This window comes from Panthera pardus, unplaced genomic scaffold, assembly GCF_024362965.1.
Source record: "Panthera pardus isolate Hobbes unplaced genomic scaffold, ASM2436296v1 HiC_scaffold_15, whole genome shotgun sequence".
NCBI lineage: Eukaryota > Metazoa > Chordata > Mammalia > Carnivora > Felidae > Panthera > Panthera pardus.
Genome location: NW_026526710.1, coordinates 84,454,017 through 84,481,944, shown reverse-complemented (window position 1 = coordinate 84,481,944; position 27,928 = coordinate 84,454,017). Strand labels below are relative to the sequence as shown.

Sequence of the window (27,928 nt, the reverse complement as noted above, 5' to 3'; positions counted from 1 at the left end):
CTGGGGTATTACGCTATGTGAAAAAAGTAAAATGCAAAAAGATAAGTATTGTATGATTTCACTCATCTGTGTAATCTAAAAAATAAAACAGAAACAAACTCATAGACACAGAGAAGACAATGGTGGTCACCAGAGGGAAGGGGCTTGGGGGGTGGGTGAAATGGGTGAAGGGGGTCTCTGTATGGTGACAAATGGTAGCTAGACCCATGGTGGTGTTCACTCTATAGTGCATACAGATGTCAAATCATAAAGTTGTACATCTTAAGCTTATATAATATATGCCAATTATATCTCAAGAAAAAAACGTAAGGGAAAAATCTGTGACAAAACTGGCTACTGAAGTAATGTAGAAAGATATTCTTTCTACAGAAAGAACTTCTAAACTACTGAGCACTGTGATATTTTAACTACAATAAAACTCATAATAATGAAGTAATTCTAACAGGAATTTTTTTTCAGACCTCTGATATCAACAGATGAGCAGTTACTTCCATCAAAAGGTTTCCAATATATTTATATGTAATAATTAAATGCAACTTTAATTTTAAAATCTGTATAGAACAACAAGGAAATATTCACGATGGTATGGCCTATTATGCACCAGTAGCTGAATTCACTGGCCTCAAATGTGTATTACACGCGCGGATTTATCTTGCCATCAGTTCCACGGTCTGACACGTACTCCTACCCCTTTCCTACTGCTAAATGAAGAATACTGCCCCTTTGTTCAGTTGACAGACCTTTTCATTGTGTACTATTCTCAAGAAAAATCTCGTTTTATACTTTATATCGCAACGAATGCTAACAATAATGATGCGATCATTGGAAGAAACAAAGTAAGCCTGTAATTTCTGTAAACAGCATCACTATAAAAGTTTCACAGCAAAATAAGCTTCAGACTAAAAACAAACATGTCTTACTCAATTACACAAATACGCTCAGACTTCTCCATTTTTTATAAATTCTATTTTATGAACAAGCACCTTAAAAGGGGGGAGAATTACGTTCCACAAATACACTAAGGTGCACATAATTTACCAGCAGTTACTAAGATTAAAAGTGCTGAGAAGCCATTAAGCATTATGTGCAACACTATCAAAAGATCAGCCATGAAAGAGCAGAGCTGTACCAAAGAACTATGGAACCACCGTTCTTTTTCACCAAACAAGGATGTAATGAAATTTGCAAAATTTGTGGACACAGATGACTTTTGAATTGCCAAGATTTTGAAGAACTAGATGATCTAAGGCAAGTGTTCCTGAAACTGTTTTCACATCTGTGAAATGTAACAGTTCCCTTTCATCCAAAAATTGGGGTGTGTGGGTGGCTCAGTCGGTTGAGCATCTGACTTCAGCTCAGGTCATGATCTCACAGTTCATGGGCTCAAGCCCGGCATCGGGCTCTGTGCTGACAACTCAGAGCCTGGAGCCTGCTTCGGATTCGGTGTCTGCCTCTCTCTCTGCCTCTTCCCCTGCTCGTGGTCTGTCTCTCTCTGTCTCTCAAAACTAAATAAAAATGTTCAAAAAAAATTAAATCCAAAAATCTATATTGTTCTGCAGTAAGCTACCTTGTGTCAGGACAAATTACACACAGCCAGGCACTGACATCTGCCAGGCACATGAAGTGAGACCCTTAGAAAGCCCTATAGAATATAACCTCCTTTATAAAGGCTGGTAAGTTATTTTCAAAAAGTTAAGTTACCCCTTTAGAATCTTAGTGGTTCTATAAATATGGTCTAAAATCATTACTAAAGCTATGAATCCTTCCACTAAGGAAAAGAAAGTAACTCTCCACTCCACTTCAGAACATCATTACTGCAGTAACATCAACCTAAGTCTCCACAACCAAAACAATGAGGAACCAGGACAGTCCCCAGAGGACACGTGCGAAGACGGGGGACACCGCCCACCGAGCAGCAAGCGGAAGCAAGCTGTCACAACCGAGGAAAGCCCCCTGGCCGTCCGGATGGGGCCTCAGCAGCACAGTGGGCAGGAAGGGCTGATGGAACTGGTGCTAAACCAGGGGAAACACAACTGCAAAGCAGAGGCCTGCCGGCGAAAACCGGGCACTTGGAGGAGGCGGCGGCTTCTGATTGAAATTCACGGTTTCCGTCTCTCGGTGCAAACCCTTCCATCTGCAGGGACAGAGCTCGCCCAGGCTGCGTTCTCAGACACTGCAGCAGGCTAATCAGGACTCCTAACAAGCGAGGTCAGGCACGGCTGCCGGGAACCCCGGCGTCTGTCTGTGAGGAACGTGTGTGGGCTTCAGGACCCTTCTCTAAGAGCTGCCGTGCTCTGCAGAAACCGCTTCTCTACGCCACGAATGACAGCGGGTCCCTCCGCCGTCAACCTCACGCTATGCAAGGAAGAACACTAAGATTTCCAAATCAAATTTTGCTCATAATAAATGTGAGTGAAATAGCCACATAAACTAACGGTTCACACTGATATTTCAGATAAATTTTTAAAGAGTGATGATCTTCTAACACATGACATTTTTGTTGGAAGTCCATCCGGTGTTCTGCATTAATGGCATTGGCCAGAGAGCAGTCACTTCAGCGCTCACCAAAGCTTCCTCCTGCACTAAGTGGGGCACTTCTCTTCCTAGCCAGACAACTAAATAAAAATCTTCACACCACCTTTTCTTCGCTGCGCACCAGCACATGGGGTGCATCATCTGAATGTGGGAGGTGACCGTCTTACCAAAAAGACCGTGGTGCACGAAACAGGGCCAGAAATAAATTATCGTCGGTCCATCAAGTGGCCCCGTCTCATTTTATTTATACATTCAATAACATAATGAACGTCGGTGGATTCACCACCAAAGCTGAGAATTAGAACAGTGTGTACCAGATTTTAATTTATCCCGACCTCGAACTTCCAGCTGTGAATGATTACCTTCTCAGATTTTTGTTCACTCTTTCCTTATTTTCATCATCATCAACTCTAGCAGTTGAACCACTTGATTAAACTGTTTTGGTTTTAACCACTTCCTGAGAGGCACTGGAGACCTAGGACAGGAAGAACACAACAGACGAAGCAGTGCCGAGGCGGGCAGGCTGGGCTCCAGCAGCAGCCGAGTTAGGAGCTCTGACCGGTGGCTCTGAGCGTGTCCGATTCCAACCAGAATGTCCAGAGGAATTTAAATTCTTTGTGACACTGGCACATGAACTCTATCATGAGTGTGAAATCTGCAGAAGTCAACGGCCTACAGTACAGTAGCTCTGTGCATGAGACATTTACTCTGCTGAGGAGCCCACGGCTTCTCTGAGGTACAGAGAAGGTCCCTCGTCACTGATGTGGTCTTTGGGACCCTCTGCCAGGTGCAGGCAGAGTAGCTATGCTCTTGTTTGGTTTTACACGGTTCTATTCTACATACATTACGTTTGCTGTTTAACAGAAGAGAAAACTTAAAAATGCATTGAAGCTTTGAAATATGTCCATATACTGTTATCATTACAAGTATGAATAAAAAAATAATAAGCATTGGGCTAAATCCTTTGTTAAAATTTTTCCTCACCTTCAAAATCTAGTAATCACAAAACAATGTATTTTAAAAAAAAAACAAAAAACCCAAAAAACCATAAATGTAAAAAACTTGATATCCAACAGTAAGTCTGCCAATATGTGTCATATCCATGTCACGTGATTTATAAATGTGAAATGAGACAAAGACATTGTGAACACCACAATGTTGTCATAATGAAAAAGAAAATCATCAGTTGTAATTAACATGCAAAAACTTTGAGTTTAATTTAAATACAAACTTCCATACGTATGTTCTGCTGAATCTGCTGTTTCCCATAATCATTTGCTCAACCAGATTAGCATGGAAAAAGGGGCACAGATATTATTTAGACATTAGCAACTGAAAGCTTCTTTAATACGTATTCATCTAAAAACAAGCACTCTTTAAGTTACAAAATGTTACGCGTACATAGACTGTGATTTTTTATAATAGTAGAACTATAAATTCATGCTCACTTCACCACAACCCTGACAACTGAGAACAGGTGTCGTCCTCAGCATCACAGATGAGAAGGTGAGAAAGTCACACTGACTCAGAAGAATGCACTTGAGCTTGGTTACACTAAGAGGCAGGATCATCTACAGTAACATAAACTGTGTTAATCTGTGATACCTTCTTCATAGTGTGATCATAAATCATGTATTAGACCAGCAAAGAAAAAGGCCATCTTACAAAAAGAAAAATTTCAGTGAAGATTTTAGTATCTTAAATCCAGCAATACTCATGGAGTGTCAATCACCCTCTGAAAAGCTGACAGAGAAAGAAAGCCACCAACAACGTCCTCAAGAAATCATCTCCTGTGGAAACAGGGCATACGCTGTAAAGTAGAATGTGTTAAACAGTACACTGGCCTTGGTGGGCAGAAGTGATTATAGAGAGTGAAAATTTACAGGGGCATTTCCAATAAGACAAAATCTGGACCTTGCTTGAACAGACAATACGTGTGACCCACCTAGAGGACACGGAGACATGGCTTCCAGCAGGGCAGTGGGCGGGAGTTTTTCATGTTGTCTTGACCCAACTCCTAGATCATGCTTACTACACCATGCTGGAAATCATCCATAAAACAAGAAAAGAACTGGAATTACATTAAAACTCAATGAAAAGGACTTTCTCTGAAAAGTAGGTCTCTATGTTGGGATCACATGCTAGAAGTAATTCAAAATGAAATTAGGTTGATTTACAGAAAAGTACTAGCATTTGACAGTTTTCAACCTCTGTGTTCATTTACACGATTCAATCTGCGGAGGTGCTAACATTTTAGTAAGCATCAAAGCCATCATGATTCTTCTGAAAGGGAATGAAGGATTGGCTAGAATGAAGGACGGTGCTTGGGTGAAACACTGGCATTACTACAGGGTCAACGCATCTCATATGGCACATCGGAGTCTGCTTGTTTTCTCCTGTGAATACTAAGGGCAACAGAACCATAAAACCAGTGGAGACGCCCTTTGCTTTAAGCTCACAATTGATTATACAAGTGACCCCAGTGCCAAGAAATGGGGAGAAATATCTTAGAGGGTAACTTACGTAAATCCTTGATTTTTCCTATCAGAGCTCCATAGCATAATGAAATGTAAACACCTTGTTTCTCATCTGCTAAAATGGATGATCAAATTTGCTTTGATCTAACTTTATAAAAATTACCTTCAGAAAGGTTATAAGTTTCCTGAAAACTCCTCAGGAAAAATTTTAATCTTGGACTTTTATAAGCAACTACCAAGACATCATGAATATAAAGAACCTCTCACAAAAAGTCAGTACTGTATAATGAAACTGTGTAAAAGTTGGTAATTAAGCATAATTGAAGGCTGCAGTGAACATATAGGCCTTTGTTCTTTTTAATTCTGGCACTGACTGGGAATTAAAGATAAGAGCTTAAGGCATATTTTAGTCAGAGTCCAGATGTATAAGCCCCAATGTTCTAAAAGTAATTTAAGTGAAATAAAAGAAGAGAATGGCCAAAAATATTCTAGATGCCTGCCAGGGAAAAACACCTATATTCCGAACGTTTAACATATTTGATCAATCATATTTGGAATCATTTATTCCCTGACTTTAAAAAAAAGTTAAAATAGCAGATATTCTCATATCCAAGATCTGAATGAATTACTAAAGCATAGCAAAAAAAAAAAAAAAAATCCCTTAAAAATTAATTTGTCACATTAAACAACAATGTATTATTACACGCAAAGTAATTTGAACGTTCATGCTAAAAAAGGTATAGACAGTTCACTATTGCCACAAATTCAATTGTCTTATTTCAATATAGGAATAAGAGAGGAGACAAGAGAATAAAGATTCTCAGTACTAAACCATACATCCATGGTCTAATAACTCACAAAGTAGTACTAGATGACATAATTATAACGTATGCAGTATCATTATAGTCTTTTGGGTTTCTTATTTTGGGAGCTGGAAGTGGCGGGATAGAGGAATTTCTAACCACACACACATAGCTATTCTTTATTCACCGATGTTCCATAGGAATATGATGAAAAACAAGACCAGTTAGAGATGGAATAAACAAGAAAGGGACTGATAAAGGACCGGGGCCTCGGGCTGAGAGTCCAGAATGTTTGGACTGGCAAGCAGGACAGAGGGGACCCAGTATGAGTGTGCAGGGGGAGTAGGCAAAGTACGTAGAAGGGAAGAAAATGGGTTATAGAGTCGAGAAAAGAACGTGTCTAACAAAATACAACGGGCGATTAAGGGGCTTCCTCGCAGGTTGGCTCTGCAGCGGGATGCAGCAGAAGGACACTGGAGCTGGAACAAGAGAAGGGCCCAGGCAGCCAGCCAGGGAAAGGAGACAGGGCTCACGGATACACGTCGCTGTGACAACGCTAGCCCACTTGCCTGCAGTCTCTCCCTGGTGTCTGCACTCCACATGACAGATGAACAATTCCAAGAGTTCTAACTTCCCTGGCTTTCTCTTACATACAGGGTGAACGGTCACCGGCACCGGGCTCAAGGCTCTTCTCGGTCGGACTCCAACCCAGCTTCCCAGGCTCATCCTAACCCGTCCCATAATCCCCTTAAATGAAATCCTCCTAGTGGCGGAGGTGCGTGGTGGTCCCCACAATGCGCAGTCTGTGGTCTCAGGGTTCCATCTCCTACCAGTCTCTGCCAACCCCACGCCCGAGGCCACTGCAGGCTCGTGGCAACAGGGCACGCGAAGCTCACACACACCTCACAGAGGGCCTCTCACCGTGCTCCGCGGGAAGGCTCTAAGTCCACGTTACACTTACGACGTAGCCCCAGCAAAAAGGTCCTTCCTGACCATCCATCCTAAAATAACACCTCTCCCAGACACTCTGGAATAGCACCCAAGCGTCTGTCCGTCAGAACCTTACCCCCACAGAGCTCTCTCTCACCTTTATGTTTGTATTATGTGTCTAAGCTGCACCTCAGCTCAGCAGCCCCAAATCTGAGGGGTGTAAGAACAGAAGCTGTTATCGTCTTCAAATACCAATACCATCTCGATTCTGGAACACAGCCGTCACTGTAGTAATAAACGTTTACAGGAAGAACGAGCCAACAGGGGCACCTGGGTGGCTCAGTCGGTTAAGCACCCGACTCTTGGTCTCGGCTCAGGTTTGTGAGATGGAATCCCACGTCGGGCTCTGCGCCGAAAGCGTGGGGCCTGCTTGGGATTCTCTCCCCCCGGCCCCGTGCCCCTGCCCTGCCCCACTCGTGCTATCTCTGTCTCTCTCAAAATAAATAAATAAACTTAATTAGAAAGAATAAGCCAATAAATAAATGAGATGCCTTTATCAGCATAATAACCTTGTGCAAGATTTTTTCCTCTCCTAAAACCTTCTTCTGTATCATTGTGTAGCTCTTCTCTTTCTTTGGATGTATTATGGACAACTGTATAAAAACCAATCTCTTCTAAAAAACAAAGTCATATAATAGTCATATAATATTCATATAATATTCATGATTTTTTAATGCCCAGGAATTAAATACAGAAATGAATGCTCGATAAAACGCTGGCTTAAAACTAAAGAATAATTTAGAAAAAGTAGAAAACAATCTTACATTTCTATAACAAATATATCTACCACTAACACTTAGAATTCCTCCACTACCAACTTGAGAATTTCTTTTAAAGTGGTAAGTACGGGGGCGCCGGGGTGGCTCAGTCGGTTAAGCGTCCGACTTCGGCTCAGGTCACCATCTCGCGGTCCGCGAGTTCGAGCCCAGCGTCCGGCTCTGGGCTGATGGCTCAGAGCCTGGAGCCTGCTTCCGATTCTGTGTTTCCCTCTCTCTCTGCCCCTCCCCCGTTCATGCTGTGTCTCTCTCTGTCTCAAAAATAAATAAACGTTAAAAAAATTTTTTTTTCAATAAAAAAAATAAAAAATAAATAAAGTGGTAAATCTGGTATTTGATCCACATAACCATGAGGCACTAAGAGCGGCTCTCATTCCTGACCGAACGAGAGAGGATGTCCTGGTATAAACGCATCCTCCCTCTCCCTGCCGAGTACATACTAATTCTGTCTGCTTAGCAAACTTTAGGAGCAATTGGTCTTCAAAATAACAAATAATCATGAGAAACAAAAAACACCATTTGAATCAATGCAAGGAAGTACATTAAGTGTTCATACCGCAGGGAAAGGACAGTTTTAAAAAAGTCTAATAGGACTGCACAATGCTAAACACATTGCCCCCACACCAAACAGCTGAAGGCATACACAGTCCCAAGTACTGACCCTACTTTACAAAAATTCCCATTGCAAAACTTCCCTTGAATTATGTGAGCATTGATTTATGTGAGGTGGTTAAAACATATTGCTCACATAAAACGGGAATTTGCCAGAAGGAAAAAAGCGAGGAAACACGAAGTAACAGAAGTACATGAAATGCGCGTACCACGGAGCCCACTCCATCGTGCACACACGGACAATGACTCCGGCCCAGAACTTCCCGGCAGTAAACATAACGAGGAAAACTCAGTTACATACAGGATTTGCTGGTGCTTAAGACCAAAATGACAAGTTGTTTCAGAAAGGCACAACCTTTCCTGGAATAAAGACCAGAGAGAAACTGGCCCCCAAGTCTCACAAGGAAGATGTGACCTGTTTTCATGAGCAGCAACCTGTAGCTCACAGTAAGAAAGATACTTTTATAAGGTTACTTCTTAAAACATCCCTAAATGTAAGCAATTATCACAAAAACCAGGAAGAAAGCAAGTAACACAGTGGAGGAAAGCGGCTCTCTCACGATGGTGCTCGCCGAGGGTGCGGGCGGAAGCATGTTCAGAAGGAAGGGAATATGCACCACGAACAGCACTAAAAACGCCGGACAGGCGCACCGAGGACAGCACTAAAACAGCCAGACAGGCGCACAGAGAACAGCACTAAAACAGCCGGACAGGCGCACTGAAAACAGCACTAAAACAGCTGGACAGGCGCACCGACGACAGCACTAAAACTGCCAGACAGGCGCACGGAGGACAGCACTAAAACAGCCGGACAGGCGCACCGAAAACAGCACTAAAGCAGCCGGACAGGCGTACCGCGGACAGCACTAAAACAGCCGGACAGGCGCACCGACGACAGCACTAAACCAGCCGGACAGGCGCACCGACGACAGCACTAAACCAGCTGGACAGGCGCACCGCGGACAGCACTAAAACAGCCGGACAGGCGCACCGAGGACAGCACTAAAACAGCCAGACAGGCGCACAGAGAACAGCACTAAAACAGCCGGACAGGCGCACTGAAAACAGCACTAAAACAGCTGGACAGGCGCACCGACGACAGCACTAAAACTGCCAGACAGGCGCACGGAGGACAGCACTAAAACAGCCGGACAGGCGCACCGAAAACAGCACTAAAGCAGCCGGACAGGCGTACCGCGGACAGCACTAAAACAGCCGGACAGGCGCACCGACGACAGCACTAAACCAGCCAGACAGGCGCACCGAGGACAGCACTAAACCAGCCGGACAGGCGCACCGCGGACAGCACTAAAACAGCCGGACAGGCGCACCGACGACAGCACTAAAACTGCCAGACAGGCGCACGGAGGACAGCACTAAAACAGCCGGACAGGCGCACCGAAAACAGCACTAAAGCAGCCGGACAGGCGTACCGCGGACAGCACTAAAACAGCCGGACAGGCGCACCGAGGACAGCACTAAAACAGCCAGACAGGCGCACAGAGAACAGCACTAAAACAGCCGGACAGGCGCACTGAAAACAGCACTAAAACAGCTGGACAGGCGCACCGACGACAGCACTAAAACTGCCAGACAGGCGCACGGAGGACAGCACTAAAACAGCCGGACAGGCGCACCGAAAACAGCACTAAAGCAGCCGGACAGGCGTACCGCGGACAGCACTAAAACAGCCGGACAGGCGCACCGACGACAGCACTAAACCAGCCAGACAGGCGCACCGAGGACAGCACTAAACCAGCCGGACAGGCGCACCGCGGACAGCACTAAAACAGCCGGACAGGCGCACCGACGACAGCACTAAAACTGCCAGACAGGCGCACGGAGGACAGCACTAAAACAGCCGGACAGGCGCACCGAAAACAGCACTAAAGCAGCCGGACAGGCGTACCGCGGACAGCACTAAAACAGCCGGACAGGCGCACCGACGACAGCACTAAACCAGCCGGACAGGCGCACTGACGACAGCACTAAACCAGCCGGACAGGCGCACCGCGGACAGCACTAAAACAGCCGGACAGGCGCACCGAGGACAGCACTAAAACAGCCAGACAGGCGCACAGAGAACAGCACTAAAACAGCCGGACAGGCGCACTGAAAACAGCACTAAAACAGCTGGACAGGCGCACCGACGACAGCACTAAAACTGCCAGACAGGCGCACGGAGGACAGCACTAAAACAGCCGGACAGGCGCACCGAAAACAGCACTAAAGCAGCCGGACAGGCATACCGCAGACCACACTAAAGCAGCCGGACAGGCGCACCGAGGGCAGCACTAAACCAGCCAGACAGGTGCACCGACGACAGCAGTAAACCAGTCGGACAGGCGCACCGCGGACAGCACTAAATCAGCCGGACAGGCGCACCGAGGACAGCACTAAAAAGCCGGACAGGCGCACGGAGGACAGCACTAAAACAGCCGGACAGGCGCACCGCGGACAGCACTAAAAAGCCAGACAGGCGCACGGAGGACAGCACTAAAACAGCCGGACAGGCGCACCGACGACAGCACTAAACCAGCCGGACAGGCGCACGGAGGACAGCACTAAACCACCCGGACAGGTGCACCGACGACAGCACTAAAACAGCCAGACAGCGCACGGAGGACAGCACTAAAACAGCCGGACAGGCGCACCGAAAACAGTGCTAAAGCAGCCGGACAGGCGCACCGCGGACAGCACTAAACCAGCCGGACAGGCGCACCGACGACAGCACTAAACCAGCCGGACAGGCGCACCGAGGGCAGCACTAAACCAGCCGGACAGGCGCATCGACGACAGCAGTAAACCAGCCGGACAGGCGCACCGCGGACAGCACTAAAACAGCCGGACAGGCGCACGGAGGACAGTACTAAACCAGCCGGACAGGCGCACCGAGGACGGCACTAAACCAGCCGGACAGGCGCACCGAGGACGGCACTAAACCAGCCGGACAGGCGCACCAAGAACAGCACTAAAACAGCCGGACAGGCGCACCGAGGACAGCACTAAAACAGCCGGACAGGCGCACGGAGGACAGTACTAAACCAGCCGGACAGGCGCACCGAGGGCAGCACTAAACCAGCCGGACAGGCGCACCGAGGGCAGCACTAAACCAGCCGGACAGGCGCACCGAGGGCAGCAGTAAACCAGCCGGACAGGCGTACCGCGGACAGCACTAAACCAGCCGGACAGGCGCACCAAGGACGGCACTAAACCAGCCGGACAGACATACAGAATGCAGACACTCCGTGGGGCTTCTGAACACTCCGCTGAAGGGGGAGTGGGGAGGCCCTGATTCACGGACGCTGAGGAGCCAGATGAAGGCACGAGCCTGAAAAGAGGGATTTGTATCTCCTTGGGGATGAGCCATGACAGTTAGCTCTAAGTAGGTCCAAATTTCTTCCCCCAAAAGTAAGTTGGAAACTTCAACAGACAAATGAGGATCTGAGAACTGACATTCCAGACCACTGACAACTTTGTTAACTTTCACGAGGAAAATTCATCAAGTCAGAGTTAGAAAATACCATTTCAGTAAGAAAACATTTGTCATGAAGCAACCATAGAACATCTAAATTACCCGTTTAATTGAGAAATATTTCCCAGATGCTGACAAGATACCTTTGGTGGAAAATATATACTCATCTCCACGTGTACCTTAATAAATTGTCAGTTTAAGTCAGTAAAGTATAAAAGGAAATTTTCTAAAAATAATAAATAACCTTGGCTTTAGATGAATTGATGTGACTTCTATCTATCTTTCCACGTAGAAGTAATTATTTAGAAGGGCCATCTGTCTGTTCAATCCCACTTGTTCACAATAAAACCATGTCAAATGATCACAGGACACTAATTCTACACTGGATACTGTCTGCAGATGGAGAAATGGGAAAATACAGAGAAAGAGTCCTGAGCTCACGCAATATGGAGTCATTAAAATAGGACAATCTCCCACTCGTTAAAAAGAGCAAGCCACGATGGAAAGAAGACAGGTTTTCCTCCACTGTGGCTCAAGAGTTATTTCTGGTGTGTGTGTGTATATATATATATTTTTTTAATCACAGAAGAGCCCATAAACACTTTATTTTTCCTAAATCAGGCCAAAATAAGAAAGAAAGAAAGAAAGAAAGAAAGAAAGAAAGAAAGAAAGAAAGAAAGAAAGAAAGAAAGAATCAGGGAGGGCAGAAAGGAAACTCTGCTAACCATTCGAGTAAGAGAAGAAATAAGAGGGAAGGCCAACAAGCAGCAGGGGTGGGGAGAGACGGCCCAAGGCCAGCAGTCATACAGTGTGACCCACAAGTTGGAGAAAGAACACTCCATGGAGATCTAAGGTGGGCATATAGCACAAAGTAAAGTATCTCAGTGTATCCATGAGAATAAGCTACCCATTTCAGTGACAGAAAACAGTATTTACCCCACAGAAAATCACGAGGCACAAACACGAAGAAAGATGCTGGTCCTTCACTAAAGAATCACGTGCCAACTTAGCCCAAGGTAACTTTTAAAAACAGACAATCAAGTGACAATAACAAATTAACCTCATCCTCTTCTGAGAGGAAAAATTTGAGTCTGTTTAAATATATGTCATTCACAGTTTTTATAAAAAGGTATTATTTTCTCATTTAAAAGCAACTTAAGTTTCTAATCAACGCAAACCACTGCCAGCAAAGCTTCAAAGGCAACTCCCTGTGCAAGTATATATGCTTTTCCCAGGACTGTTTCAGTCTGGGATACTTTCATGTTTCAAGAAAAAGAGTGATGTTTTCCATCTAAACTGAAAAGCAGGAAATAATGATGTTTTCATAAAATTTTAACATATAAACATAAAAGTTTATGAGAAGAGGGAGAAAGGAAAGGAGACCAGGTAGACCCCAAAGGCCTACACCATGTCACGTCTGGTCACAATGCGTCACAAGAAATTAGAACCAAGTATCAGAGTTGTGAGCATTTCTACCCCACCGTTTAGTCTAGGTAACACCTGGCATGTATAAAAGTGTGGGGGAAAGATTTTACTTAGCAATAAGATCAAAGGTACCATTAAAAGCAAGATGGCTAACCACAATCCCAAGAGTCTGATAAAAGGGGATAGGGCCAACACAAATCTCACAGCTCAAGAATCTGAAGGAGGCCTGGGGGAAACCCATTCACTGGAACAAAAGCACTAATTAGCCCTGAGCCTACCCCTGACCCCCTGCCTCCTCCCGGCTCCTAGGGCCTAAACACCCCCCACAGTCATGTGACGATAATGCTCTATCAGAGACTGAGAACCTGAGTAGAGGCCTACAAAGTGGCTTCACTAAGGTTGTGATGTAGATACCCATTAATAAATCGAAAAAACAGGTACACTTCCTTTGATCAGGAAATTATTTAGCTCTTAGACTGTCTAATGCATGGATCCAATTTAAAATTCTCTGGGTGAAAGTAGCTGGGGGTGCTTAGGAGCCTTCCTGAGATGCTGCCTGGGCAGATACCTCCCGCTGGTGCCTGGACACCACAAATTCAGAGATTCCCAGTGAGCCCTTTCCCTCCTCCTATAGATCCACACAAGCACTGAACTAGGAAGGCCATCTCCTTCTGTTGTTACATGCGCCTGGCTTTCACAAGAGATAGACTTATTATGGCTGTTTCAGTTGCGTAATTGTGCACAGGCTCGTTTTCTAGATTACTATTAGCAAATTCAAAGAGTCATAAAGATACTTTGGCTTACTATATTAAGAACAGAATTACTTATTTAAAATAGGAAATACTTTAGAATGAATTTGAAAATTAATTGGAATTTATTATTTTGGAACGTGAATCAGATGTAGCTATATTGAGTTCTTGATATTTAAGTGTATGAGACTTCAGAAACACAGTAATAATGTACTACCTTAAAATAAGTTCAGGCAAATTTAGGGACAAAAAACGATGTTCTCGCACAGGCCACCACTTCAGGTACTCATGAAGTCAAAACATATATATTTGAAATTATCTAAATTACTGTTGCTAATGACAGTCATGCTGACAAAAATTACTGGTTCATCAAACTACAGTGCAAGTACATGAATTTATTGGTAATAAATTATCATTTTTGCATACATCAGTCAAAGCACAAGGCCTAAATACTTGCAAACAAAATGCATTATTAATTTAATTGTCACGGCCTATTTGGCTAACTTCTATTACTATTTGCTATAATATGCAACGCATAAGAGGGGAGAATCAAATTTAAAACATAAAAAAGTAAGCTGATTATTTTGTCCTGGAGAAATTAAAATATAGCAAGCTTGCAAAACTATAGCCAAGGCATTAATGTTTTAAATAGGTAAGAAAAAAAGGTTTAACTCAATTTTGAGAACAGTAATGCCCAAAGTGAGGGTTCAACATGCTGATAAAGAGTTTCTTTGTTTCCTAAAACCATTAACAGCCATCAATTCCCTCGCCAAGGCAGGGAGGAAGGTGGAATGGAAGAAAAGAGCCCTTTGGCACCGACCAGGCGAGATTTTGCTACTTAAACAGGACCTTCCCCAGCTACACACATCTACTGGAAACCGACACTGCCGCTGGGGCCCTGGCTTTCTGACGTCGCATTTCTATGCAGTGAGAGGGAGCACCCCGAAAACACATACCGGAAACAAGTGTTCTGAGACACAGAGGTCTTAATAGAAACAGCAATTCAATGGAAGATGTACAGCTGAGGTGGGGCCTGCACCCTGGACTGCGTAGGGGGTTACGGCCCCAAAGACGGGACGTGCTTTCCCCACCTGAGATTCATTCTCTGATTTTAGGACCAAACCATGTCAGGTAAATGGAAAACCAAATAGCACACCTGGCTTTTCAATTTCTTGTCATGATACATAGGAGGTTTCTACTGCTCTTAAGGGCTTCAAGGATGAAAATATGTGTAAGGTGCCCAATTTTTCATTAGTATGAAACAATATGAACACTTACTTCACCCTTTACAATTCCTCAATAAAAGGCAAAATGATATAATTTGAGTCCAAAACATATACTAGTTATATGGTAGGAAATATTTTCTTTTTACTAATTAAATGACCTAGACTGTTTTCATCATTCGGAATTTATTTTGTGAACAAAATAGCCTCAGTACCTGTATATAAAGATTCTCAATGTGGATAATTAGTACAAGGAAGAACAATGGGATTAGAGTCAGAATAATAACAATTCTAACATGTATTCACTATAAGATATGGAATAAATTATTGCCTATTCCTGAATCTTGGTCCTTAGATCTATAAAACTGGAATAATAATGCACTGCTAATAACATGAGATAATGCATGTAAAAGCAACAAAAACATAGTACTTACAAAAGTTTTGTTTCTACTTTCATAAACACTCAAGAAACATAACTGACAATTCTTGAATTATAATTTAAATAATATAGAATTTTTTGAATTTCAAGAATAATGCATTCGGGAGGTGTTCAACACATACAGTCAGGCTCAAATTAAATCTAATGCTACCAACAGAAGTCCCAGAAACCCAAAGATAAAAAAAAAAAAGGAGGCAGGCATACACTCCGTATTTTGAGGCGGTAGTAACGTCCAAACTAAAACGCTAAGAAAACGGTATGCCCTCAAAAGAAGTGTCAAGGTAAATTGCTTATAAACACAGAAAATATTGGTAAGAGCATTTTAAATGTTTTAAAAAGGCAATTAAACATTGACAAATAAGGAAGAAGTCCTGGGAGGTCCTGGGCTATAGAACAATCTGCATCATGACTGACATCTTAAAAAAGTATTAAAAACCAAAAGTTTCCAGGAGCAACTACAGATGAGATGCCATCTCGGAGGGTTTGGGGGCAACCTACTGTGTCTGTGAAGGAAGAAGAGAGGGTTTTACTAGCTCTGCGTGAGCTGTACATTGTACAGATTTAAAAATTTCAGAAGTAGCCAAACTCACCTGATAGGTGACATTGTTCTATTTCTGCTCACCTAATATAATTAAGTATATGTGCCGAAGCTAATTATGACACAGTGGCAAGAGAAAAGGCGGCCTGGCAGTTGATGACATAATAATCGTAGTGTTATTTTTCATGACATGGCAACTATAGTATTATTTTGGGGATGACACAAGATGATTTCTTTTTTAGTGTCAGCAATGTTTAATTACAGTAAGAATTTAAAAATATTATTTTAAAACCTCAAAATAAAAATACAGGAAAAAACAGACCAAGTTTACTTTTACATACTTATTTTAGCCCATTCATACACATGTGCAGAGGTCATCCCCTCTAAATCAACTTTTCTACTGTTTCAAGATTATTTCACAAATTCAAAGTCCCTTAAATCCTTTCAAATATTTTTAGATTAGAATTTTTAAAATTAAAATGACATTAAATTTTGGGGGGAGAATGACATAAAATATATTATTCGACCACAGAGTACCACAAATGCAAACATGATGAACTGACTTGATAAAAATTCTAGAAGGCACTTAAACAAAGCCTAAAACGAAAACATAACTGTATTTGTTAAATTTTAAAAAATGAACAAAAATTACCTTTCTTTGGGGGTGCCAACTCCATGTTTGCCTAGCAGATGAGTATTTAAGTGCTTCTTCATTACAAAAGCAACCCTGAAGAAAGAAATAACAATAATTATAGAATTCAGTCATAACTCTCTACTAAAAATATGTCCAGAAAGTATTTTCAAACAGGCATTTATATATGAATACAACAGGAATGTGCATATTACAGTGGTGTTCTTGGTAAACCAGATGCTTGCATACAGATCAAATATACTGTGATATTTGAAGACCAGAAGAAATAAGTGAATTTAAATTAAATGGTTTGTTTTCTTACTTGAGTGTGTGAACAGGGACAAAAACAATGACTGTAGCTTAGTCACTGTCTTCACCATCAGAAGAAAGATAAAGCAACACCACAACATAACGTTCACTGCCCCCTAGTTGATCCCACACTTCAATCATGAAATGAGTTTGAGAAAATGTCATTTTATTAAATATTTAAGGGACTATAAAAGAGAAAATGAATAGCTTCCATGAAGCTTCCTTGAAAACATGGTAATAATTTGAAAAAAGGTTTTTAAAAATGTTATAAATGTTTATTGTGTCTCTGGCACATGCAAAAAAGAAAAAAAAATGTGCTTAAGTGCCAAGAAGACGTCAATAACTAAAACAAACAAAAAGTATTACCTGACACACTACCTTATTTCATACACAAATCAGCTTACTTAATTCAATTTTGATTTCATAAATATGAAATGGACAGGAATCAGCACGCAGTCCATGGAACACTAGTTATCTCCTTCTGAATACAGTACAACATCAATTTAATTACATCGTGTGATTATTTAAAACAATTTAGATCTCATTCAGAAGCATCAGACTAAAATGGTTCTCTTGATAAGCAAAAAAAAATAATAATAATAAATTTAATGTTATAACTTCCAGTGTAAAAGGGCTTGCAAACATTTTTGTTAATTATGTATTACAGCTGTCCTTCATAAAGTTAATTACCAATAGCTGAAAGGCAACAGAATCTATTTGCATATGTACATGAAAGGCATGACATATGCAAAAATATGATTTTAATTAGCATTCTATGATATGAAGGGCTACAAATCAAATTGGCATGTTATAAGATTCTTAACATTAAACACCGAATTCATCTGGACATGTTTGCACAAACGGGCAATGTAAGACTATAACGTACTGCGGCCTTCTGGAAGAGAAGTGTCAAAAGCTAAGACTGAAACAATTTCTAAAACTGTGAATGCCTCTTTTGTGTGTGTGTGTGTGTTTTTCCCCCATTTCTGGTCTATTTTGGTTATTTTCCTATAATATTAGGGAACCTCAGTTTTGAGGCTAAAACAATGTATTTGCATTTTTTAAATGACTGTGACTTCATTATTCAAATAATGTATGTGTATACACTGAAAATGACATTCATTCTTTTTTATATGTTAGGTAATAGATATGGACAATACATGCTTTACAACTATACATAACTGATCACGCTATCAATCATTAAAATGGAAAAATGATTACATGTAAAGAATCAAAGAGTGATGATATTAAATGCTTAGCAAGAATAATGGTACAAGATATTCTATATTTGTTTCTGCTTGATTTGGACAAAATAAATAACATTTTTCATTTCCTTAAAAAAGAATGCAGTAATAACAACAGTCCATTTAAGGCATAACTTCCCTACTGTCCTCTATTTTCCTATAATTAAAAAAACATAAAGCTAATAGCAAAGAGCAAAGGCTAAGAACCCAAAGTTGCAAAGCAAAGCTTATTTACATGACCAAGTATAATTTAAGAGACGTGAGCTTAGAACCACAGTGCAGTTTCTAAATGAAAAAAAAATTTTATTAATTAAAATGTTTAAGTTTTAAGACTGGAAACAAAAATATTACCCTGCACAGGGGAGCCAACTAAAGTACACAGCGAGAGAAAGCTTCTACCTAATATAATTTCTCAATTATCTGCTCAATGTAACACTAAATATTTGGAGGAATAACATTTTTTTTATTATGGGAAAAATTTATAATACTAAAATATAGCTCAATTACAGCCAAATGTAAAATGTCCATTCAACTGAAATCTGACTTGACATATAAAGTCTTTAAATTCGGTCTATACAAAGTACAAGTAGCATCAAAGTCTCAGTATCATCCTCAATTAAAAAATGTAACTCAAACATGGCTAAAATAATCTTACCAACTTACATGAACAAAACATTGCAAACAATTTGCGATTACTGAATGTCTTCTAGCTTTCACTGCCATCTTCATAGCACTGCATTAATATCTTTAGCATATTAACTGCTTTGGAAATTTTAAAATCTAGATACCATCAGAAATAAAACAAAAATAGCCACAAATTTGAAAAGTGATACAAGTGAAATGCCTTCTTCCTCATGAATACTTCTGCCTTTTGGCCTCCCCACATTTACTGATCACTTCCTGTGTAGCGCACGAATATGTCACATCAGACAGAGCTGCGCCTTCACGGAGCTTTCATTCCATCACCTGTAGCCTCCAACAGGATGCACCCAGCCCGCTGCACTCCTGCGGGCACACAGCAAGTCCCGTGCTTGGTAAGGAACAGTTCTAGACAGATGCGATGCACACAGGACAACACTTATGAGTCCTACCTCAGAAAATGTTAACACTAGTGAAACAGAAAAGAACAAGCATCTTGAATACTGATAAGAGGATAAACAAAAAGAAGAAGGAAGATCTGAATTCTATATTGGAATCAAAATTCTATATTGGAGGCTCCAGAACGTGGCTTATGAGGGAAGGAGGCAAGGAACTAGCAGGGGACAGAGCAGGGAACAGCAGGCCACAGAAGGAAGGGCAGCCAGGACAGCTGAGTATGAGCCTAGTGTGGGGTCTGCTCCTGGAGGGGAGGGTAGAGGGGAGGAAGGGGCAAGGGCTGAGCAGGTGGAAGGGCAGGGGAGGGCAGGGGAAGGCAGGATAGGGCAGGGCAGGCCGTGTGGTGTCCCTGAGAGCAACAACCTCACAGGCCAGACAGCCCAGGCTCACACTCCAGTGAGAAAGGAAGCCCAGTCTGAACACTAGTGGGACACGTCTGACTCCCACTCTGATGGATTCCTCTAGCTGCTGGGCGCAGAGGAGACGGAGGGAGGGGACGAGGGCAGGGGCCGCCAGAAGACTCTGGGAGGCACCCAACAAGAGGGGAACCTGCTGGCCTGGAGGTCAAGGGCGAGGTGCACGCTAGAATACACTCGCTGAGGTCGTCCACCTGCAAATGCCTGACAATCTGAAGGAACACCTTGAAATAATAAAAACAGTGTTTTCTATATATGATTGATTTCCAAGTATCTATAATTGCCTGAAATAGCATCACTTAAAATTGCTTTTGATGTCAAAAGAGCAGCACAGTAATAACATTTACATCCTAGCTATAGATTTCTACTTTTCAGTACAAATATTTCTTACTTTAACTTCTAATTTTAAACCGATTTCTCCTACACGATACGTCGACCTAATCACAGCCTCTTCCTTCAGTCCCTTAGGTCGTATCACTGCGGAATGATTTCCACTTCAGAGTCATCAAAGACTATCTGATTGATCTATTTAAGTAAATAAAACAGTGTCATGAATTTGGGGAAAGGGATGTGAAACAGAAACCTAGAGCCACAGCACGCGAGAGCCTCTAACACACAGCAAGTCAGGATGTTTAACGGGGGGCGGGGGGCAGAGGTCAGCTGTGCACAGGCCGTGTTCCTCCCGGCCTCAAGCCAAGACGAGCAGCAGCCGTATGCCTCCTGAGTCTCTGCCATGTTATTTCTGTGTCCCTTGCCTCTCTGACAAGGGCACATGCTCCTCAAAGACAGGCCTGTAGGGTATATAATACCTAACTGTGTGAGAATTTCTGACCATCAGGTCAACGCAGGCCACACAGGTTACAGGAAAGAGGAACGTGTGTGCTTTTCCGCAGTTAAAATCCAAACACATTAACACAGTAGGTCAACAAGAATCTGCAGGACTTGTTAACACACGACTATGAGGCAAGCCCATGTACATCCTCTTTAGGTCTTACTGAGGGATCCGAGTCCCCTACCCAGGTCTCCAGCGGGGCCCCCAACACCCATGCACACACACCCCTAACCACCGCCCAGAACACAGGCTACATGGAGACATCTCACAGGTGGTGTCCAGTGTCAACCCCTTCCCAGCACTGCCACCAAGACATGTGACTCTGGACCTGAACTTCTTGGTGTCACTTGCAGTCCAGCATTAATTCACCCTGTAAGCTCAGACATGTGACTTAACAAGGTGCCTTCGGTTTCCTCATATATCAAATGGATGGCAGTGACTGTTCCTACCTAATAAGGATGTGATGGGGAGAACACGATCATTGTTTGCACAGCACAGAGCATGGTGACTCACACATTCTTAACATTATACAAATCTTTGCCACTTTTAGCTCTTAACCACCTTAAACTCAAAGGTTCAAGGCCTAACTACCCCCCTCCCGATAATCGACCTCATTCCCACTGGCCAGCACCTCTCTGTAATCAGGCCACGTTAGCAGGAAGTTAGCCAAGTTAGCAATGTGGTAGGAACCCCACGTTCATAGGAGCTACAATGCAATTCAAAGCGATTCGATTCAAACACGAATTAAAAGGTTCACATGTTTTAATACCATCAGTAAGCACCGGGGACTCCAAAGTAAACAGCACTCAGGGCTACCCATGGAACAGACAGGAGAGGAGCAAGCAATGACGAAGAATGTTTAGGTGCAATCGCCAAGATCGCGAGCAGAGACCACAGAGAGCGGGAGCCACTCCGAGGTTCCAAAGAGGCCTCGGAGCACAACAGTTAAACGGGTCAAGGCATGCAGATTCCAGGCCCACGGACCAGGACGTGCAATGGGGAAAGAAGTAACACAGAAAGGTCGAGAAAGATTGCTAGAGAATTAGGTACCAATCTGAGATAACAAAGGAAAAAAAAAAAAAAAAAAAACAGCAGAGTTCTAAATCACGAAGCATCCTATGAGTCATGCCAAAAGCTTTAGATTTTATCCAGATTCTCAACATTTGCCAAATATCCTGCAGATGACTGTTCTGCAGGATGGTCATAGGGATGTTTCCGAACGGGGAGGGCTGGAGGGCGGGGTGTGAAGCCTCACCAGGCAACACTGAGTTGGGAGAGTCAGACACTGCAGCCTCCCAGTCGGAAGGAGCCTGTGAGCACGGAGGCCCAAGAAAGGGAGGGGAGATGTGTGCAGCTCTCTCTGAACCTACTGGACGGCTACATATTTTTGTCATAAAGATGAACGAACATCTGTTAGAACTCTGTCTTCAGGACACGATTAAGAAAATGCTGCTGTAGAGTCTGAGGAACACTGAAACAGGACATGAACATGACCGGATGTACACTTCAAAAGGCACGGGTTTTGCAGTCAGCAATGAGAGCAGGGCCTACTCTACCACTCACCATGGGAGTGGAGCCCACACATTTCTTTTTTTTAATCACGCTAATCCTCTCCTTCCTACTTTGTAGCGTGGGGGCAGAAATCCATATCTCAGAAAGTTTTAAAAATGAGATAACAGGGGTGCCTGGGTGGTTCAGTGGGTTAAGCGTCTGACTTCAGCTCAGGTCATGATCTCACAGTCCATGAGTTCGAGCCCCGCGTCGGGCTCTCTGCTGACAGCTGGAGCCTGGAGCCTGGAGCCTGCTTTGGATTCTGTCTCTCTCTCTCTCTCTCTCTCTCTCTCTGCCCCTCCCTGCTCAGGCTCTGTCTCTCTCTGTCTCAAAAATAAATAAAACCATTTAAAAATAAAATAAATACAATAAAATAGGAAAATTATCCTGGACTATGTAGGTGGACTCAAGGCAATCACAAGTGTCCTTTAAAAGTGGAAGAGGAAGGCAGAAGAAAGGAGGCAGAGAGAGAGATAGAACTACGAGACCGGGACCAGAGACGAGCTGCACTGCAGGCTCTGAAGGTGGAAGAAGCCGGACCATTAGCCGAAGAATGCAGGTGATTCTACTGGGGGACATATGACCATCTTCTTCCCCCACAACGGTCTCTTGGTGGCGGCAGTGTTCATTAGTTAATCTTACCTATCACAATCATTATAATAAGGGTTGCAAAATGACAATGTCCTAATTCTATCATTTCTTCTACATTTATTAGAATGACATTCTTCTAGAAAGAACTTCACCATTTTCACCTGCCTCACTGTCTCATGCTCTCCTCCTTGCTCCCTTCCAAGAACATTTTAAATGGACTTTTGTGTTTTCACTTTTATGTCATGTTTCACAATCAATTACCATAATTATGCTTTGTGATTCTCACACTGTCCCAAAATTAGCCAATGGAGGCCCTTTGAAGCTAGCTACTAAGTCCTTTTGACATCACTCCTCTTGGTGCCTGAGCATTTCCTTATTTTCCAGCATAAGATGTTCCAGGCTCACCATGTCTTTTCCCTGACTGGACTCAGCCCCAGTTTCTTATAGTAAGGAGTGGTATTTACAAAGCAAGATCTAGGTGCTACCTATGATGACTGCTACTGGGATATCACTAAATCCAAGCTCCTCTGGGGCACAAAACTAGGAAATAAATAAGTAAAGGAGCGTCTGAGCAGCTCAGTTGGTACAGCGTCAGACTCTTGCTTTCGGCTCAGGTCATGATCTTACAGTTTGCTGGTTCAAGCCCTGTATCGGGCTCTGTGCTGGCAGTACAGAGCCTGCTTGGGATTCTCTCTCTCTCTGTCTCTGTCTCTGTCTCTCTCTCTCTCTTTCTCATTCTCTCTGCCCCTCCCACATGTCCCGTGTGTGTGTGTGTGTGTGTGTGTGTGTGTGTGTGTCAAAATACATAAATAAAACTTTAAGAATAAATAAATAAGTAAGTAAACACACAAAGAAATATGGTGGGTATACTTCCTGATGGCCAGGAAAGGAAATAGACAGAGGATCTCAAATATAACGCTACTCTTAGGTAATGAGTATTCACTACAACAACTGAATGTATCCTTTCATTTTCTAAAATACTGTATGTTTTCAAGTGGCATACAAGCATGTTTTATATAAAAAAAAATCACAGTATACACAGAGAAAGAAGCAGCTTTTACTGTGAACCCTCCAAGTGGAAACGTGCTGATCATGACTACTTCCTGAAATCTCCAATTACGTGCTTCTTGCACAAGTTCTCAACCATCCCTGAACGCTCCCTGCTTCCCACTATTGTCAACTCTTGTCCTTCCTCTTACCTTCACGGGATGACATTACCATTCTTACTTCGAATTACTTCATACTAATTCCTTTCTGGGCACCAAGCGTAACCCCGTTGTGGATGAGTCTGAAATACGTACCTCCACCATGGCCTTTCCTGCGGCATGTTTTCCTTCTCTGAACTGACAATACCTTCAAGCAGGCCTGACCCCAGTCATGACCTTCCCTCACTAACGGTCTCTCCAAACTTCCCTGATTCCAGCACCTGTACCACGTGCCCAATTCAATAATCATATCCTCATGTTCATGAATCATCTGTTGTTTGGGTCACAACTGTTCCCTATCAAGACATTACATACTTCTCTCATTCTCCTATGATTGCACTAGAACAAGCCGTGTTAGAGTGTGAAAGCATCAAGGTGCTCTCCATCACAACTCACCCCGTATTCGACCATCACATCATCTGTCCCTAAATATGTTCATACTGCACCTCAGTCATAAACATTTTATGATTCCCTACTGAACTGAATAAAGCACCAAGCCTTAAGCGAGCAAATATCAGTCTTCAATAGTCATCTGAACCAGTTATCCCAATTTTTGGAATATACCCTCAAGAAAGAATTGGAAATGAAGGGAAAAAAGCTGCACTCCAACTGAAAAATAAAAAGACCCTAAATGCTCAATAGTAATGGCATGATTATATTAGGATATTATGCACCAATTAAAAGTACAGAAAATTTCTCAAGGCATATTAGATTAAAAAAGACAAAAACATTACGTACAATGTAATCCCATGTGTGTATATAAACGCACATGTATTTTTGTACTCTAGCATAAAAACAAACACAGACGTGAAGCAAATACAAGTCAAATTCACTTAACATGAGATTTAGTTTTAGATTATTTACATTCTTTGCTTTTCTACAATCAGTAAAATTTTTAATAGTGAAAAATAACATGCTGCTTTTTACTTTACACGGCACACTCGTGTCCCCTCAGCGCCTTGTCACAACCGACTGCATGAGCAGCACAGCCGCCACCAGGGTGACCGGAGCGAGCACGGACCGGGGCTCCCAGAAGGGAAGTGACTTTGACTTTTACAAGAAAATGTGGCAAAGAAGCTAAAGACGTAAAATCAAGATTCACACCTCCTGGCCTTGACACAGAGCTCTTTCTGCCTTTCTGTGCCTCCTGCGAAAGGAAGATTATGCCTCGTGAAGACAAGAAAAAAAAGAAAAAGAAATGCTACAGAAATAGAAGTATTCACAAAGAATATCATTATAGCATATTAAATACTGTTCTAAATGAACAGGACTCTTTAGAAACTAATGAGTGAAAAATCAAGTAGTTGATATAGGATAGAAGTTTTAGTTTTTCATTTTCTTAATTCAGAGATTAGGAAAGTACTTATAATATTTAAGAAGAATACACTTATCCTGTGGTGAAGATAAAAACTAAAAATTAATGACCAGTGAAACAGGTCAGATAAAACAATAAACACAACGCAATCAGTTAACAAAAATAATTATGCTTAGAGATAAACATAAAGATGCCAAGCGTTATTAAAACACTGGCCAGTGGGGTTAGAGCACATTGGTTTTATTATGAACAAAATCAAGATAAAATAGATATTTTGCTCTCAAAGTATCAAAAACCAAGATCATGGTATGGCTGTTTCTAAAATGTAAAATATGCTGCACAAAGTAAATCAACACTTAACTGAAGTATTAAAACTTCATTAGCATAACATTTAAATGAAATATGTTCTGGGCACCTGGGTGGCTCTGTTGGTTGAGCGTCCGACTTCAGCTCAGGTCATGATCTCGTGGTTTGTGAGTTCGAGCCCCGCACTGGGCTCTGTGCTGACAGCTCAGAGCCTGGAGCCTGCTTCGGATTCTGTGTCTCCCTGTCTCTCTGCCCCTCCCATGCTCATGCTCTGTCTCTCTCTCTCAATAATAAACATTTTTTAAAAATTTAAATGAAATATGTTCTATATCATCCTAAACGTATTTGTAAACAGGTTCCCATTTATTATTTTAAACATGACTTCACATAAGAGTTTTTTCCATCCACTTCTCTGGCCTATTAATTAGCACATTAACTTAAATGAACACACAAAAAAACTTGAAGTTTCTCAAAGGAATTCAAATCTATCAAAAACTTTATGTGGCAAATGAAGAAAAAAAATCTATGATTACATGAGATTTGTTTATTCCAAAGCTCAGAAGTTATTGGGTGTTAACACTTGAAAACTACAGTTCTCGGGGTGCCTGGGTGACTCAGTCGGCTAAGCATCTGACTTCAGCTCAGGTCATGATCTCAGGGTTCGTGAGTTCGAGCCCCGCGTTGGGCTCTGTGCTGACAGCTCAGAGCCTCGAGCCTGCTTCCGATTCTGTCTCCCTCTGTCTCTGCCTCTCCCCTGCTCACACTCTGTCTCTCTCTCTCTCAAAATTAAATCAACATTTAAAAAATTGTAAAGGAAAGAAAAGAAAACTACAGTTCTCAAGCTCTGTTACCAGATCATTCATTGCTAGGCCAAACCAATTATGTCTATCGGGATTTCTCAAGTATCTTACAATACCATTTCTTGAAATACCAATGCCCTTTTGGTTATAATCATCCCACAGAACCCAGAACTTCCACATTTGAAATCTGCCCTTGCAATTTTACATAAAACCACTTCCTCCAAAAACAAATTATCGACATCCCCAAATTTAAAATGACCAAATGTCCTTTAATATTCAAAAATTCTAATTATTATTTTCCTGAAGAAACAAAACTTAACAAAACTTTTGTTTATTCATAAAAACCAAAAACTCTTCTATGTGTCACACCTCTCCTGAAAGTAAGCTTTGTGTGCACAAAAGCAGCAGTGAGCTCTTAGATATAATGCAATGTTAGCTACGGCAATCAGACATATTCTTCCAAGAAACCGCGAGGTAGTGCCATAAACCCACAAACTCTCACACATGCCCACAGGGCATTGCCCACGCTCTATAGGGGAGGACAGGGAGATATCCAGAGACCCAGCACTCCTCCTTCTCAAGAGGTAATTGTTAAGGGGTCCTATAAGAATATCACTATTAGTATTGTCAGAATTATAAGTGTTACACCTTTCCAAGAATGTTAAATGTAGATTTTCCAGTACTAACCACATTCTTAATAGTAACAAAAGCCATCTCCTATTAGGTTTTTTGTTTTATTTGTAGGGAGGGAAATTACCAAGCTCTGTTCTGAGTGCTTTACATATATGTAACTTACTGAACCTCACTTTTAACAACCCATGCACATACTGTAAAAGTCGGCCCCCACAAGGCTGCACAGCCAGTGAGTGGCCTTCGGCATTTGAGCCCACGCTGTCTGATCAGAGCCCACACACTGCACTCGAGTACCACTGCTTCTCTCCGTCTTACAAATTAAAATTCATATATATTACTCTTCAGTTCTTGTGTCTGCATTTTTTAACTAAAAAGTCACTTGCCAAAATAAGTAAGGAAATCAAGGACAAAGTGTATTTGGTTTCTAAGTTTATGAAACAACACAGGCAGCAGCACAGAATCACTTGCTGAAATTGCGAGTGAAAACCCTGGGTCTAATCTAGGCTCTGCAGTGAGGAGTGATGTGGCCCTGGCTCAGTTAATAACAATGACACACAGGACACAATGACGTTACGACACTTACATTGTCTCAAAGACTACTATGAATTTAGTAAAACAACTGTATTAGTGGTAAGTTATAGAATAAGGATTGCCATAATTGATGAAATGACAATTAGAAGGGAATCAAAATAAACAATGCTAGATGGGTTCAGGATGGTTACAGGGAGGGAGGGAGGGAGGGAGGGAGGGAGGGAGGGAGGGAGGGAAGGAAGGAAGGAAGGAAGGAAGGAAGGAAGGAAGGAAGGAGGAAGAAGGGGGAAAGGATGATGGGTGGGAGAGAGAAGGAAGAAAGGAGGAAGGAAGGAGGGCAGGGAAGGAGGAAGGGTAGGAGAAGTGGGGAAGGGAGGGAGGGACGAAGGGAAGACATGGGGAGGGAGGGAGAGAGGAAGGGAGGAGG

The 27,928-nt window shown here is 42.4% G+C and overlaps 1 protein-coding gene across 3 annotated transcripts in view; it reads right to left on the bottom strand.

The window, feature by feature from the left end:
- ZNF407 (zinc finger protein 407) overlaps positions 1-27,928 on the bottom strand; it is a 454,887-nt gene that overhangs the window by 263,846 nt on the left and 163,113 nt on the right. For all 3 annotated transcript variants that reach the window (XM_019423652.2, XM_019423653.2, XM_053902844.1), the window contains exon 4: positions 16,695-16,769. In XM_019423652.2, coding sequence (XP_019279197.2) covers positions 16,695-16,769 — 75 coding nt within the window. The remainder of the gene's footprint in view (positions 1-16,694; positions 16,770-27,928) is intronic.